Raw genomic sequence first — 14,554 nt, 5'->3', positions numbered from 1 at the left:
TTAGTTTAATTAACCATAGCCACTAAAGTACAATAGGAAGCTTATAATTCAGTAACATATAAGTGAATGTCTTTTAGAATATGTATGAGTTCAGTTTTAACTGTATCTTTTTCTAATGTTCTTTCCTCATATTTCATATGTAATAAAGTCCCTTTCTTTAGTAAAAAATAACACAATCAAGGGAGAATATAGGTTGACATTTAGTTTAGAATCCAGTAATTCATAAGGATAATACGTAAACGTTATAAACTTTCAAATTCTGGAACCGACTCTTTACAAAATATAAAAACCACAGCCCCCCTCAAAATTTAGGTTTTTTTTTGAAGAAACTAAAAAAAAAAAAAGAATTATTGTAGTGAGAGGATAAAATGGTGAATAAAATAACTCCACAAGCCAAGAAAAATAAAATAAAAAAGGTATAATGGTTTCCTGGTCACTTAAACTTGTATCGGTTTGTAAAGCCGATACATTTAACTTATATTTTTCTTATTTGAACACTTCAACTTGACGGAATGAATACTAATAAATACATTTGACCATTGACCAAGCCTATGTGGAAGTGACACAGCTGACATGGCTAAATTGTATGCAAATTACGCTGTCAAAGCGCGTGAATAATTTTATTTTTATTAAAAAATATTAGAAATAGAATAAAATATAAATAAGAAAGGAAAAAAATGATCTTTCTCTCTCCCCTTCTCTTTTCCCCTTCCGTCCCACCTCTCTCATCTTCCCAAGCAACTCCCCCGTAAATGTTTTTCATTTTCTATCCTACTCCCCCCCTCCTTCCCCGTTTCTTTTTCTCTTTCTCTTCCCCATTCACTAAATGGCTCATGCACAAGGATGACAAACACAAATCTAAAAATAGTCCAAATTGTTATACGTTAATTTACTGGAAAAAGAAATGTAAAACTGGATATCCGATTCATTAGCATCATTATCATCTAGTTCTTCTTGGCCGTCACTGAGCTCTTCCAGATCGGACTGGAGTTGTTTTAGGGAAATCTAGGGTTTGCAGGTGGGGCTTAGCGAAGAAGCCGTCAATATGAGGAGGGCAGGGTTTGGAATCAAAGTCGAGTAGTTCTCGGGAGGGACTATCCCTATCCCATTGTATATTGGTGAAGTTTGGAGTTTGGACGAAGCTTTCTTATAGGAGGAAGAAGATGATGGTGGTTGAAAATGGCTAAGGTTTAGAGTTGTTGGATAGGCTGTGTATGGTAGAGAAAAAAGAGAACGAAAAAGAAATTAAAAATTTTAAAGATTAATTTTTTTTCTAATAATATAGGACCCACAAATCCACATGTCATATAATAAAGACTAAACATGTGACATGACATTCGTGTCAGAGCGATTGACGAACATGTTCAACAGAAAGTGTTTATTAATATTCATTCCGTCAAGTTGAAATATTCAAATGAGAAAAATATAAATTCATATGTCGGCTTTATAAAACGATACAAGTTTAAGTGGTCAGGAAGTCATTTCTTTGTAAAAAGATCATATAAAGCAGGAAGTCACAAGAAAGATGCAGCAAAGACAACAAGACTCACAAGAAAAGACAGATCCTACATCTGCTGCTATAGATTTACCCATTCAGGATATCCAAAACCGCGTTGTATTCCATCGCTATTAGTTTTTAAACAATTTTAAAAATACATTTTTACCTAAATAAATACAACTTGCAAAGCCACTAAAACAAGACAAGCGCATAAAAATAAATTTAGAGAAAGTGGTAAAAGTTTCCTTGATATTGGCCTACCACTGCAGCTCCCACTTTTTATTCTCCAAGCAATCAAACTTTCCTTTTATTGTCTTTTGTCATTATTTTATCCTATTTCCTTTAATTGATGCAGTTCAAACTTTCTTTTCCAAATTCCTAACTTATAATTTACTCCAGAAAAGGAAATTCCACTAACGTTCTCTTCCCAACTGCCCATGACAATTTTTTTTTTTTTTTTTTAAAAAGAGCCACAAATATCTTTTGTATTATTTTTTCCCCAAATAGTCCACCGTTATCCTCTCCTCAACTTTATCCAAATATGTTACCAAACTTCAGATTGTACAAAAATGGCGTGGCGTTTGCACAAAATAAGTTCTTTGTTTGGCAAAATTATAAAAGTACTATATTTAAATAGTCACTTAACGTTTTTTCAGGTCACAAACTTTTACTTTCTTACTTTTTTTCAGGTCACAAATTTGTTGTCCTTAATTTTTTTCAAGTCACAGACTTATTGTTACCATAAGTAGTTGCAGTATTAATTTTACAACATTTTGTCACAAAAAACAAAAATAAAATAAAATTACGCTATCAATACTTACAAAATTAAAATCTAAAAGAATAAAAAATGACTCAACTCGAGGGTGATCCTCTATCTTTTACATACATCATTTTATTTTTCAAATTTTGTTAAACGACAGTTGACCTAATTCTCCCCATCCCTCCCTTCCCAATTTACGTATCACCCTTAATCATCCAACCCACCCCCCAACCCCAACCCCACCACCCCAAAAAAAAATTTCTAATAAAATCCTTCCAAAGACATACTCTCTCTCAGTCAATTTTACTGCCATTTCTACAAATCTTGACTTCACATCCATATCTAACAAACATATATATATATATAGTGACATAGAAATAGAGACAAATAGCTTGGATTTTTCCTTGCGAGGAAAAAAAACAGAGAAATGGGGAATTCATTTGGGTGCTCGGCATCCGGCGAACGGCTGGTATCGGCGGCGAGAGACGGTGATTACGTGGAAGCAAAGATGTTGCTTGATTGCAATCCATGCCTCTCCAAATACTCTACTTTTGGTGGCCTCAATTCCCCTCTTCACTTTGCTGCCGCCAAAGGCCACAACGACGTATTTTCTTTTCATTTTGTTTTTCTCTTTTCTTTTTCGTTTTCCTTTGTAATTTCTTTGTATGATATGTTCGGAAACAATTTTCAGATTGTTGCATTGTTGCTTGGGAACGGTGCTGATGTCAATTCGAGAAATTATTGTGGTCAGGTAAATAAAAAAAAAAAGAATTTTTTTTTACCCATTTCCCCCTTGTTGTTCCTGTTTAGTTTCTTCACAAGATTATTCTACGAGTTGATATTATTTAGATAAGGGGTAGTTAGTTAATGAAAGATCAGCTTTATGAGCTGAATATTTCTTCAATTTTAGTGTTGGAATACATTTTGGGGCAGTTTGAGCTGAGTTTTCTTGAATTGCCAATTGAATTGATGGGTTTCTAAATTGAATCTGACGGCTGTGTTGTTCTTTTAAAGACGGCATTGATGCAGGCGTGTCGATATGGTCACTGGGAAGTTGTTCAAACCCTTCTTCTTTTTAGATGCAACGTGAGCTTCCCTTATTCTACTTTCCCCCTCAGGGGTTCTTTTTTCACTTGTTAATTTGGCTTCTAAGACCTCCATGTTATTCTTCTAATAGAATTTGCCCCTTTTTGAATCTTGAATATGTATTTCAGGTTACGAGGGCGGATTATCTAAGTGGGAGGACAGCTCTCCATTTTGCAGCAGTGAATGGACATGTTAGATGCATACGACTCGTGGTGGCTGATTTCGTTCCTAGTGCCCCTTTTGATTCAATAAATTCTCAAGCAGATGCTGACAGAGGTGACAGTTCAAACTCAAAATGCAAGCATGAGCAAAGGTGGGTCATCTGCTTGCATCTATTTGTACTCATTCTTATTATAAGGATTCATGTTGAATTGCAACAAAGAAGACTGAGGTGGTAGTGTAAACGTATGCTCTTGTAAAAGAAAGGCCTTGTGGGTGTTTCATTTGTTAGCTTTTTATACAACAGATGGCTATCTAGGTTTTGATGAAAGACTTGGTTAAAAAATGAGCTTATATTTAACCATGCTCATCCGTTCTGACACGTTCTTTGACATTTGAGGGTTTGGATTATTCTTGGAAAATTTAGACAATTCTATCTGGTAAGCTTCATATACTTCGCTGATCGCTTTATTTGCTTCTGTTTCATTGCAGTGCGCTGTCAAAGTTTGTAAATAAAGCTGCTGATGGTGGTATTACTGCTCTTCATATGGCTGCATTGAATGGGTATTTTGATTGTGTCCAGCTCCTGCTTGATCTTAATGCAAATGTATCAGCTGTGACATTTCACTATGGGTCATCGATGGATCTGATAGGTAAAAGCTCGCTCGAGGCATGATTAAATGTTTTTGGTTGATTCTTAATTGACATGCTTTCAAAATAAATTATTCTCTAGGAGCTGGAAGTACTCCTTTGCACTATGCTGCCTGCGGAGGAAATCTAAAATGCTGTCAGGTGATTGGCTAACTCATCTTCCCACTGATATCTTTTTATTTTAATTGCCAGAAGAAAAAGATGTTTACTTTTGGCCCCTCCTGGTATCTGCGTTATTGTTTTCTGATGCAATTCTGATCCTTCCTAACTTTTTAAATGAAAATTTACTTTGTGTTCCTACAGATCCTTATTGCAAGAGGTGCCAGTCGATTGACATTGAACTGCAATGGGTAATCTGTGCAGAACTTTCTTCTCACTTTAAACTCTCAAATCTGTAAATTTCCAGATGTCACTCAACAGATATTTGGATTCTTTCAGGTGGCTTCCTCTCGATGTTGCCAGGATGTGGGGGCGTCATTGGCTTGAACCGTTACTTGCACCAAATTCTGATTCAATAATTCCACCCTTTCCATCTTCAAGTTATTTATCGTTGCCTCTATTAAGCGTGCTTAACATCGCAAGGTAAACGGAAATTACCTTTTCTGCCATGCATAAAGCTAATTTTTGTAGTGACAAGCGAGGGATAGCCTTGTAGTAAGGGCCCTCCACTTCCAAACATAATTATATAAGTAGGGTTTTGAGTTACCAAGAAGCAAATGTGGGAAACTGCCACTTTCGGCTTGTAGGTACAGGATTAGGGGAGTGGAGTTTCCATATATTTTTTCTTTACAAAAAAAAGCCTTATTTCTGAACTATTTGTCTTTGTCATCTGAAGTGGTTTTGTTGAAATATGTTTTGGTGCATCAAATTTGTTACAGATCTATGTTCAATATGTACCCTAAACTTAGTCACGCATTGTCCAAGATATACTACCTTTTTAATTAAGTTTTTCTTATTAGAGAGGAGGCAAATGCTTGTCATGTGATATTTCATTTTCAGATTACCTAGTGTTTTTATGGCGTCCATGTTTGGTAGCTACTTTTTGAGAAGCAAAATAAGGGATGCCATTGATGATAAACTGAACTGTTAGATGCAAACATCAATAGAAATGAATCGTTGTCAATGCTGCAAAATCTGTTTGACAATGTTACATATGCTAGGATAACTAAACAAAGTGAAGTCTTTGCTGGATGAGAATATGACTATGATTGCTAAGGATTTTGTGCGTTCATTACTGCAAAAGGATACTCCATATATTGCTATAGGTTTGTAACAAGCAGCTCACAGTCACTAGACACGCATTGTCGGATTGTTCAAAAGCTTTGAAATGTATATTTTTCTGTGCATTCTATCTGTGTGATGCACAGCATAAAAGTGTAATGGAGCTTTTTAGCTTGTGAAGACATAAGCCTGAAATACTATGATTGTTCCCACTCGTATTAACACCTTAACCAATCAATCAAAAAAAGGAGAAAACACCTTAACCATTTGTCTTGCGGATATTCAATGGAAACTTTCTTCGGTTGTGATATCTGATCTGTTAGTTATTCATGTTGAAAAACACCTTAACCATTCTCTTTCGCCTTCCACTGATGGAATGTGTTGACCTTGAATACTGGGCTTTGCTGATTTTTATTTGACTGTTAGTAGTGGCTGTTACATAAGTGATAGAACGGGCACTTGTTTTATTCTTCTCTTTGTGATTTCTCTGATCTTTCTTTGGGGAACATTTTAGGTGTGGGGTTCTTTCCTGCCCCATTGCGCGCGTGTGTGTGTTTAAATGACTGTCAATCTAATAGGTAGTCTAAAATTAAATGTCAACCATACATTAGTACTGATCATTGTGAGCACTTTCTGCAGAGAGTGTGGTTTACAGTCTTCAACAACTTCATCTGATGATTCTGATACTTGTGCCGTTTGCCTGGAGAGGGTATGTTCAGTGGCTGCCGAAGGTTCGTACCAATATTTCCTTTCAATTTGATGTTGTTCAATATATGAATTAGAGAGATTTCTATTAAATGTGGTTATAACAGCAATGTTATATAGGAGCGAACTTTGGGCCTCTAGGGACCAACCTATCCACAAGATATGTATGTATAAATGCTAGTATTAAGATGAATATGTCTCGTACAAGATTGTCAAGATCAGAAAAGATTACATTTGATAAAGGTTGCTAGTAACATAGAGAATAAAATTAGAGAAGATCGCATGAGATATTTTAGCTTGATTATACATCGACCTCCTTATATAGATCAATAGGTGTGCCACTACGATGATTGAATGTGGTAAAAAAAAAGATGAAGTAGACCTAAAATCATATGAAAGAAAGTTGTCTCAAAGACCTAGAATTCAAAATCAATGCAAAGCTAAGAATAATTGAGAGAACTAGGGCGTGAGACTAATTATTTAGTATTGGAATGAGATTGGTCTGAATCAAGCAGATGGATACATATAAAGAATTCATACAACCAAATCTAAACTAATTTAGAATTAAGTCATAGTTGATTGATTGTTATGAACCTGACTGATGATGTAATATTCCCCTCTAATCAAATGTTTTTATTTCATACACAATCAAGCACTAAGCAACCTTATCTATTTTTACATGAGTATGAACTGCGTTCCTCCTTTCCTCACATAATATGTGAGGAACACTCTCAAAATTAAGCCATTATGCACACTCTAGACCTATCAAGTCTAGATATTGTTGTTTCACCCAAGGGTATGCAGATGAAGTTGGCATGAAAATCTTAAGGGATCAAAGTTTAAACTCCATAGAGGCAAAAAAATGCTAGGAGATTTCTTCCCATCTACCTAAACCTTTTGTGGAGATAATTATCCAATACATGTGCTGGTGAAGGATTCCCACTTGTGGAATTATACTGGGTGGTGGTTGTTGTTGTTGTGCTGGTGGAAGGATAAAGATACCTGTTGGAATTGTCGAGGTGCTTGTAAGTTGGTCTAGAGACTGCAGTTATACACTTTAGTTTTTTTTTTTAAAAAAAAAGGTCAAGATACAGAAGTTGTTTTAAGTTAGTTTTGTTATAGGTGATGTTTTTCAACTCATCCAACAAGGAATATCTGCTGATCCAATCTTGTGCTTAAGGTAAAGCAACTTGATTGGTGCTCTTTGAAATCTGTTTGACATACTCTTTCCGCCCCGTTTTATGTGAAGGAGTTTGGAATACGAGGGTCAAAACACCTAAATTTCAAATAAGATTTACATGTTTGAAGATAACGTGATAAGTGCTATAAGTTAGTATAGTCAACAATTCAAATTATTGTAAAAAGTTTGAAATACTCGTATTCAAAGACCAAATTGTTCGACTACCCGAATAATAATAGTATCGCACAAAATGGAGCAAAAGGAGTAATGAAAAAATGGGGTACCATGCGATCTCCGCATTTATACCAATATAGCAATGTCATATTCATGCCAACTGCAGTCATGTTGTGCTGAATCCGGAAATGTGAGTTTGGAAAATTTATTTATTACGTAGGTGATATTAGATGATCGCACAGTTATGTTTCTGGTATACATTGTTGGGAACTTGAGAAGATGATTACAGTTAAAATGACACTATGGACCCTGTAAAAATTAAAAGAGCTTTCTTGATTAATAAAAAAGCATTTACTTTGTTTAATATATATTGAACTTTTATTTTGTATTCGATATATTCAGGTTGTGGGCATCAATTGTGTGTAAGATGTGCACTCTATCTTTGCTCTGCAAGCAACATCCCATCTGAATTATTGGGTCCGCCTGGCTCCATCCCATGTCCACTTTGCAGACATGGCATTGTCTCATTTGTAAAACTCCCTGGATCTCCTGCAAAGGAATTTAAGTTACATCTATCCCTCAGCTTATGCACACCGTGCATGCTTCATCCTCGGGAGCAAGATCGATCAACACCCTCTAGTGCACATGAGATTAGAAAGAATCGTGTTGCTTCAGTGTCTTCTGATTTTTCCTGTCCTGTGACTTGTAGCCCATTTCCTTCTGTTGCAATCCCTTTGTGTACTTGTGATGAAGGACCTTCCCCAACTTTGGAATCCAGAGAAAATGACACTCAAGATGAAACTTCTAATCAGTCACAGTCCACTTCAAATGACCAAGACAAAATGAATGTGAGATTGGAGAAAACTACCTGCTCTAACATGTTTTGGGGCAGAAGAAGTTGCAGCAGGGAGCATCAGTGTAATGCTGAGATTAATGCTTAATAGGATTGCTTTGGCGCCCTGGGGGAGGAAATTTTGAGCCAAACAGAGAAGCACATAAAATTCAAGGCTTGACGTTACTTCTTTCTTAAATGCTTTTGAATCTTTCGTGCAGCTTCTGTTTCGCTTGCTGGTTTATGAGCCAGTAGATCCAGCGCTCCAGCGTCTTGAATATCTTAAAAATGCTGCCTTGATTATTTGGAGTTGGTGCTTGTAAAGAATTCAGTAGTAGGAGATTGGAGTACTGTAATCTTGAGATTGTACTTAGGTAATTCTTTGCTGTTGTATATGTAGAGCAATTATTATCAGTCTGGTTGAAGCAGATAATTTTAACCTTAACCTGTTTGTACCAGTACCCCATCAAGTTGCAAAAGATAGTTTGAGTACTGGTGGGGTTTGTGAAGGTAAACGCTAGGTTTCTGTAAACTGACAAAGACAGAATGAAATAGGGGAAATTTGTATTACATATTTGCTCTGTTAGTACAAATTGTAATGTTGTGCTGTAGAAGCAGTGTGTTTGAGTCTGTCAATTAAAGTTGCAAGTTTGGCAAGATATTGGATATTAGGTGTGATGTCTTCGATGGAGAAACTATTTAATTGATGTACTGATGAACTACTCTCTTATGGAGCGAATAAGAAGTGGCCAAAAGGACTAAGCTTTTGCCATCTTCATATTGGAAGTTGTGGTAGGAAGGACGGTAAAAGCTCAGTTAGTCACGTGAAAGAAATTGCTAAAAGATTTGGCTGAAATCCTTAACACTGATAATTACCAATAAAGAAATGCATAGTGTGACATCCAGTCTCATGTCTGGACAACTTTTGACGTTACCCATTCGGTGTTGTCAATGTGAAGGTATTTTGAGAAAAAGGTAGGTGAAGGCATTGGCACACTTCGAAAGGATGAGATGAATTTCTGATGCCTTGAGCAAAACCAATTAAGCTTGTGGCATTCTGTGCGTTTGGAAGGTGTGGAGGTCGAGAATTAGAATTAGCAAATAGTCATTCTTACCGGAAGTATTAGTAGCACTCTTGCATTTTCCTACTCTTAGATCTCTTTTACTTCATGTTGTTTTGTTACTTCAGTTATCTTATTTTCCTGTTGTTACTATTTGGTGATATTCCTTCATTTTCTTCTTCTTTCTCTTATGTTTTCTCCTCCTTTTTTTCTTTTTCTTCTTCGTCTTTTGCTTATTCTTGAGTCGAGGTTCTTTCAGAAACAATATCTCTACCTCCACAAGGTAGGGGTAAGGTCTGCATATACTCTATCATTTTCAAACTCTAATTTTAGAAGTATACTAGGTTTGTTGTTGTTGTCAAATGACCACGTCCATCGGTTGTCCGACACGTATCCTAATACTATCTCTGCTTTGTCCTCTCTATACATCTTCGAACACCCTTATCGAAACCACTCTAGAGGCTTTATCAATAGCCTTATCAAAAGTCTCCCTAGCGGTTGGTTGCCTATACGATTGTGAAACTGCAATCTTAGTACAATCTGTAACAATTTTTGTACTATAACTTGTTGCATCAGCTAACTTATTTTATTTTTTTAAGATTTCAAGCAAGTTTACTTATAAATATCTTTTAGATGACCCGATAATGAAAAAAATAAATTTATCTTAATAGGGTATATAACTTAAATTTTTATATAAAACAAAAAGAGATACAACTTTGCGGCTGATACAAAAAAGAGCAGATGAATCCAACAAACAACTTGTACATAGTAACACCATACATATATAATTGGAGATGAGCTTATAATATGATTTACAATCACCCTTAAATCACTTAAACCAATCAGAGAGGGAAAAGTAAGTGACACGTTGTACTAATAGTAATCCGTATGCTGTCCGTACTATGGTTTAGAGTGCAGAGCTTATTCAGATAAACATGTTTAAGAGAAAGTTAGCGTTAATATATCATCTTCTTCTGGCAGCAGTTTCTCTTTGGGCGTTGAAGTAGACAGCAGCAACAGGGGATCCCAATCCATTTTCTGCTGCAAAACTCCTAGTATTGAATTGGTCCCTTGTTGCTGGTAGTTTCACTGTTTGCCTTCCTCTTTGTTTGTATAAAATGAATACATAGCGGTGAATCCCGATTACTGGCTTTGGACTCTCATAGCTCACTATCTCCCTTCCTGTTTACAACAAATAATATGCAAATTAAGAAATTTTAAGTTAATAATATAGTTTCCAGCCAAGAGTACTTTACTCTCTCTTATATATATATATCATAATTAATTAGCCAAGTCACAGCTTCAGGCTTACCGAAAGAGACGTCTGTGGTACCAGGAATATCTGTCACAATCCTGAAATTTTTTATATGAGTATAATTAACGTGAATGTCATACACATAATACAAGTTGGCGTTGTAATTCTTTTGCTCAATTTGAATCATCAGTATAAGAATTACCAGTGGAGGTGTTCCCTCAAGTATGGATCACTGGGACTTGGAGCATCCGGGTCGGTCATGATCTTTCCCAAAGAAACGAAATTAACAATCAAAAATGGATAAACAGAGAGATGTTGGTATAGCTAGCCATAAAAATTTCATGATATTGTTGAAGACCACACACAAGTTTTAAGGGTACTTTTAATACGTACTAAAAAAGGTCATTCTAAACTTGGTGTTCAGTCAAACACAACCATGTAAAATGAAAGGACTTACAAGAGTATAAGCAGATCTCATGTCTTCACCACCAATCTCGACACGAGGTTTAGAAGCAATGAGAGCAGGCATGAGCTCATGTCCATTGGAAACATGCTTGCTGCCATTGTATATCACATTCATTTTCACACACGCTGTGAAACTGTCAACTACTTCTCCAATCACTCTCCCTACGGCAAGTGATTCAGAAGCCCTAGAAGACATTCTTTTTCCTATTTTGCTAAGGAGATTGTACGTGGAGATATATATATATATATGTTGCTGGACGATTTGATAAATGTTTCAAAGGAAGAGGCTTTTATATATAGAGAATAAAAAGGAAGGAGCTTGGTTTTAAAGTTTAAGAATATTCGGGAAACCAATCAACGTGCCATAAAAAGAGTTGTCTACTTACGGATATTAAAAACATGCATGCTTGTTTCAACAATCACAGCACGTCTCATCACAATGGAAAGATAAACCACTAGAAAGACCCTGCGATTGCTATCATTTCCTCTATCATCGTTCATTTTACTTTCGAAAAGTTATTTTTAACACATCTTCTAGTGTCAAGCTTTAGTATATATATATATATAATCTTACAAACAAGGCTTCCAAACAAGGCAGATGCATGACGGGAGAAGGGAATTAAAAAAAAATAAAAAATAGTGCTTACTAAAATGTCAGGGTTGAAATTTAAAAACATGGCCCAAAATATTTTTGTATCACCTTTATGCTGGAAACTTTGGTTGTGTTAATGAAATTCTAACAATTAATATGTATACATTAAAGAAATTCATATATGCACGGTGTAGTTTTCTAGCAAAGTCAATCAGTAAAGAAGCTAGCAATTCTGGCAAGATCATAATTCAAAGAAATACAAGAATGCTAATGAGAATACAATATGATAGTGAAAATGTATATAGTTGTGTATAATCTTCTAGAATCAGTTATGTAGTTAGTCAATTAGTTTAGGTGGTTAGTTAGTTAGCCGATACTCCATCTATATATGTATGAGAATACACTGTACATAAAGATGAGTGAAAATTTTAATTTCATTTCTCTCTTCCAATATTTCTCTCTCTAAGACATTCTACTCCACAATCTTCTCTGCCGAATTAGGGTTCATCATTTACCCCAAAATCAACATGGTATCAGAGCATTAATCGCAATTGCGAGTGCACAATATTCATTCTGGGAGACTGTTAGTTCAACGATTCAATTGATAGGTGAGCTACAAAATTGAGATTCAACAATGGCGGCAAAGATATATTTGGACCATAACCATCCACTGTTCCTTCATCCTTCAGACACGACGGGAGCTCAGATAATATCGATCCAATTGACTGGTTCTGACAATTACATCACCTGGAGTCGAGCGATGGAAATTCAGCTACTTGAGAAGAACAAGCTAGGGTTAGATGAGACTCTAAAAAAGGGGGATTTTGATGCAGAACTAGGTCATCAGTGAAACCGGTGTGTTTGGGAAGATTTGAGGGAACGATTTGATAAGGTAAACACTTCACGAGTGTATCAGCTGCATAAAGCAATAGCTATAATTACTCAAAGAACTGATAGTGTATCAGTGTATTTTCCAAACTTCGTAATCACTTGGATGAGTTTGACAACGTGGTGCTACCTCTATGTGATTACGCCAAGTCTAAAAATTTCATTGAATTCATGCAAAAACAGAAGGTCTTATAGTTTTTGATGGGATTGAATGAAACCTATGAACAAGAGAAGTCAAATTCTAATGAATAGCCCTACACCAAATATTAATAAGGCATATTCAATGCTGGTTGAGAGAGAAAGCCAAAGAACAATGGCCAATATCATGACAACAGGGGATGCAAATGATTCTACAACTCTTTTGGCTAGTAAAGGTGACATGCACCAGAACTATCCAAGACCAAAAATGAACTGGAATGTGCAGTGTGACTATTGTAAGATGAAAGGCCATACAAAGGAAGGATGCTACAAAATTATTGGATATCCTACAGGTTTCAAAGGGAAGAAGAAGATGAACAATGCATATAATGCTTGTGCTGACCCAAATGTAATTGCTGGAAATGCAGGAGGCATTGGTCAACCTGAGGGAGTTACAAAGGAGAAATGGCCAGAGCACCATAATTGACTACAGAGCAGTATGATCAGATCATGAAGATGCTGAGTCTGAATATCAATCGAGAACCACAACAGGAAAATACAGCCGACATGGCAGGTAATGCTTATTCATTTCTTGTTGATATAGCAAAGACACACTGGATAACAAACATGAGAGCAACCAATCACATGGTTGTTGATCTAAGACTGTTGAATAATATTAAAGCAGTTAACACTAAAGACACTAAGAAGGTTAATTTACCAAATGGGGAAGTAGTACATGTGACATATATTGGGAATTGCAGAGTCACAGGAACATGGGAAATCAAAGATGTATTGTTTTTACCTGATTTCCAATATAACCTTATGTCGGTATCTAAGGTGACAAGGGATCTTAAATGTCTAGTTATATTCTACCCTGACTTTTGTCTGTTCCAAGACCTCTTTAATGGGGAGGTGAAGGGGATTGGTAGAGAGAAAGATGGACTTTATCTACTGGTATCACAAACAAATAAAGCAGCTGGAGCAGAATCAAGGAAAGTCACAAGAGGATTAACAACACAGGGAAATAAGAAAGAAGTGATGGTATGGCATAAGAGGTTGGCACATGCTTTAGGAGGAGCTATGAAAAAACTGCTAGGTTACAACTTAGAGATATGCCAATCTATAATAGATAGCTGTGATATATGTCCATTAGCCAAACACCACATGTTACCTTTTCCTTCAAGTACTAATAGATCAAGTAAGGTGTTTCAATTGTTGCATTTGGATATCTGGAGACCATATAATACACCAACCTTTAATGGAAATAAGTACTTCTTAACAATAGTAGATGACTATTATAGTGTGACATGGATTTTTCTAATGAAATTTAAACTAGATGTCATCATAGTCCTTAAAAATTTTCTTAAATGATACCAACTCAGTTTAGTGCAATGATTCAGACAGTAAGGTCTGATAATGGAGGGAAGTCTGTGAACTCAGAAATGCAGGACTTGTTTAAATCCTTAGGAATCATACATCAAAGAACATGTGCTTACACACCCCAACAACATGGGGCAGCAGAGAGAAAGCACCTACACCTCTTTGAAGTTGCCAGGTCAATCAGATTTCAAGGTCACATTCCTATCAGGTTTTGGGGACACTGCATACTAGCTGCAGCCTATGTGATCAATATATTACTATCAATAGCTCTAGAAGGCAAATCTCCTTATGAGGTGTTCTTTCATAAAAAACCTTCAATAAGTCACTTGAAGACTTTGGGATGTTTATGCTTTACTGCTGTCTTGCCAAGGGGAGACAAGTTTGCAAGCAGAGCAATTAGAGCAGTATTTATGGGGTATTCTAGTGTAACCAAAGGTTACATACTATATGATCTGGATAAACATCTATTTTTTGTGAATAGATATATCACATTTAGGGAAGACATTTTC

At 36.0% G+C, this 14,554-nt stretch overlaps 2 protein-coding genes across 2 annotated transcripts; one reads left to right on the top strand and one right to left on the bottom strand.

Moving 5' to 3' along the window:
- The first annotated feature begins 2,556 nt into the window (after positions 1-2,556).
- LOC107788555 (E3 ubiquitin-protein ligase XBAT33) lies at positions 2,557-8,877 on the top strand. The gene is made up of 10 exons (XM_016610231.2): positions 2,557-2,862; positions 2,950-3,009; positions 3,273-3,344; positions 3,473-3,657; positions 3,996-4,156; positions 4,237-4,295; positions 4,458-4,504; positions 4,593-4,736; positions 6,015-6,106; positions 7,837-8,877. Exons 1-10 carry the CDS (start codon positions 2,686-2,688, stop codon positions 8,373-8,375), a joined length of 1,536 nt encoding a protein of 511 aa, XP_016465717.1. The 5' UTR covers positions 2,557-2,685; the 3' UTR covers positions 8,376-8,877.
- Positions 8,878-9,969: 1,092 nt separating this feature from the next.
- Positions 9,970-11,310, bottom strand: LOC107788554 (CEN-like protein 1). Its single transcript, XM_016610230.2, has 4 exons — positions 11,040-11,310; positions 10,785-10,846; positions 10,640-10,680; positions 9,970-10,509 (listed from the first exon to the last, which is right to left on the bottom strand). The coding sequence occupies exons 1-4, from the start codon at positions 11,241-11,243 to the stop codon at positions 10,292-10,294; spliced, it is 525 nt and encodes a 174-aa protein (XP_016465716.1). The 5' UTR covers positions 11,244-11,310; the 3' UTR covers positions 9,970-10,291.
- Positions 11,311-14,554: the final 3,244 nt, after the last annotated feature.

This window comes from Nicotiana tabacum, chromosome 6 (assembly GCF_000715075.1).
Source record: "Nicotiana tabacum cultivar K326 chromosome 6, ASM71507v2, whole genome shotgun sequence".
Lineage (NCBI taxonomy): Eukaryota > Viridiplantae > Streptophyta > Magnoliopsida > Solanales > Solanaceae > Nicotiana > Nicotiana tabacum.
The sequence above is the reverse complement of the archived record's forward strand: the minus strand, read 5'-3'. Positions and strand labels throughout refer to the sequence as shown.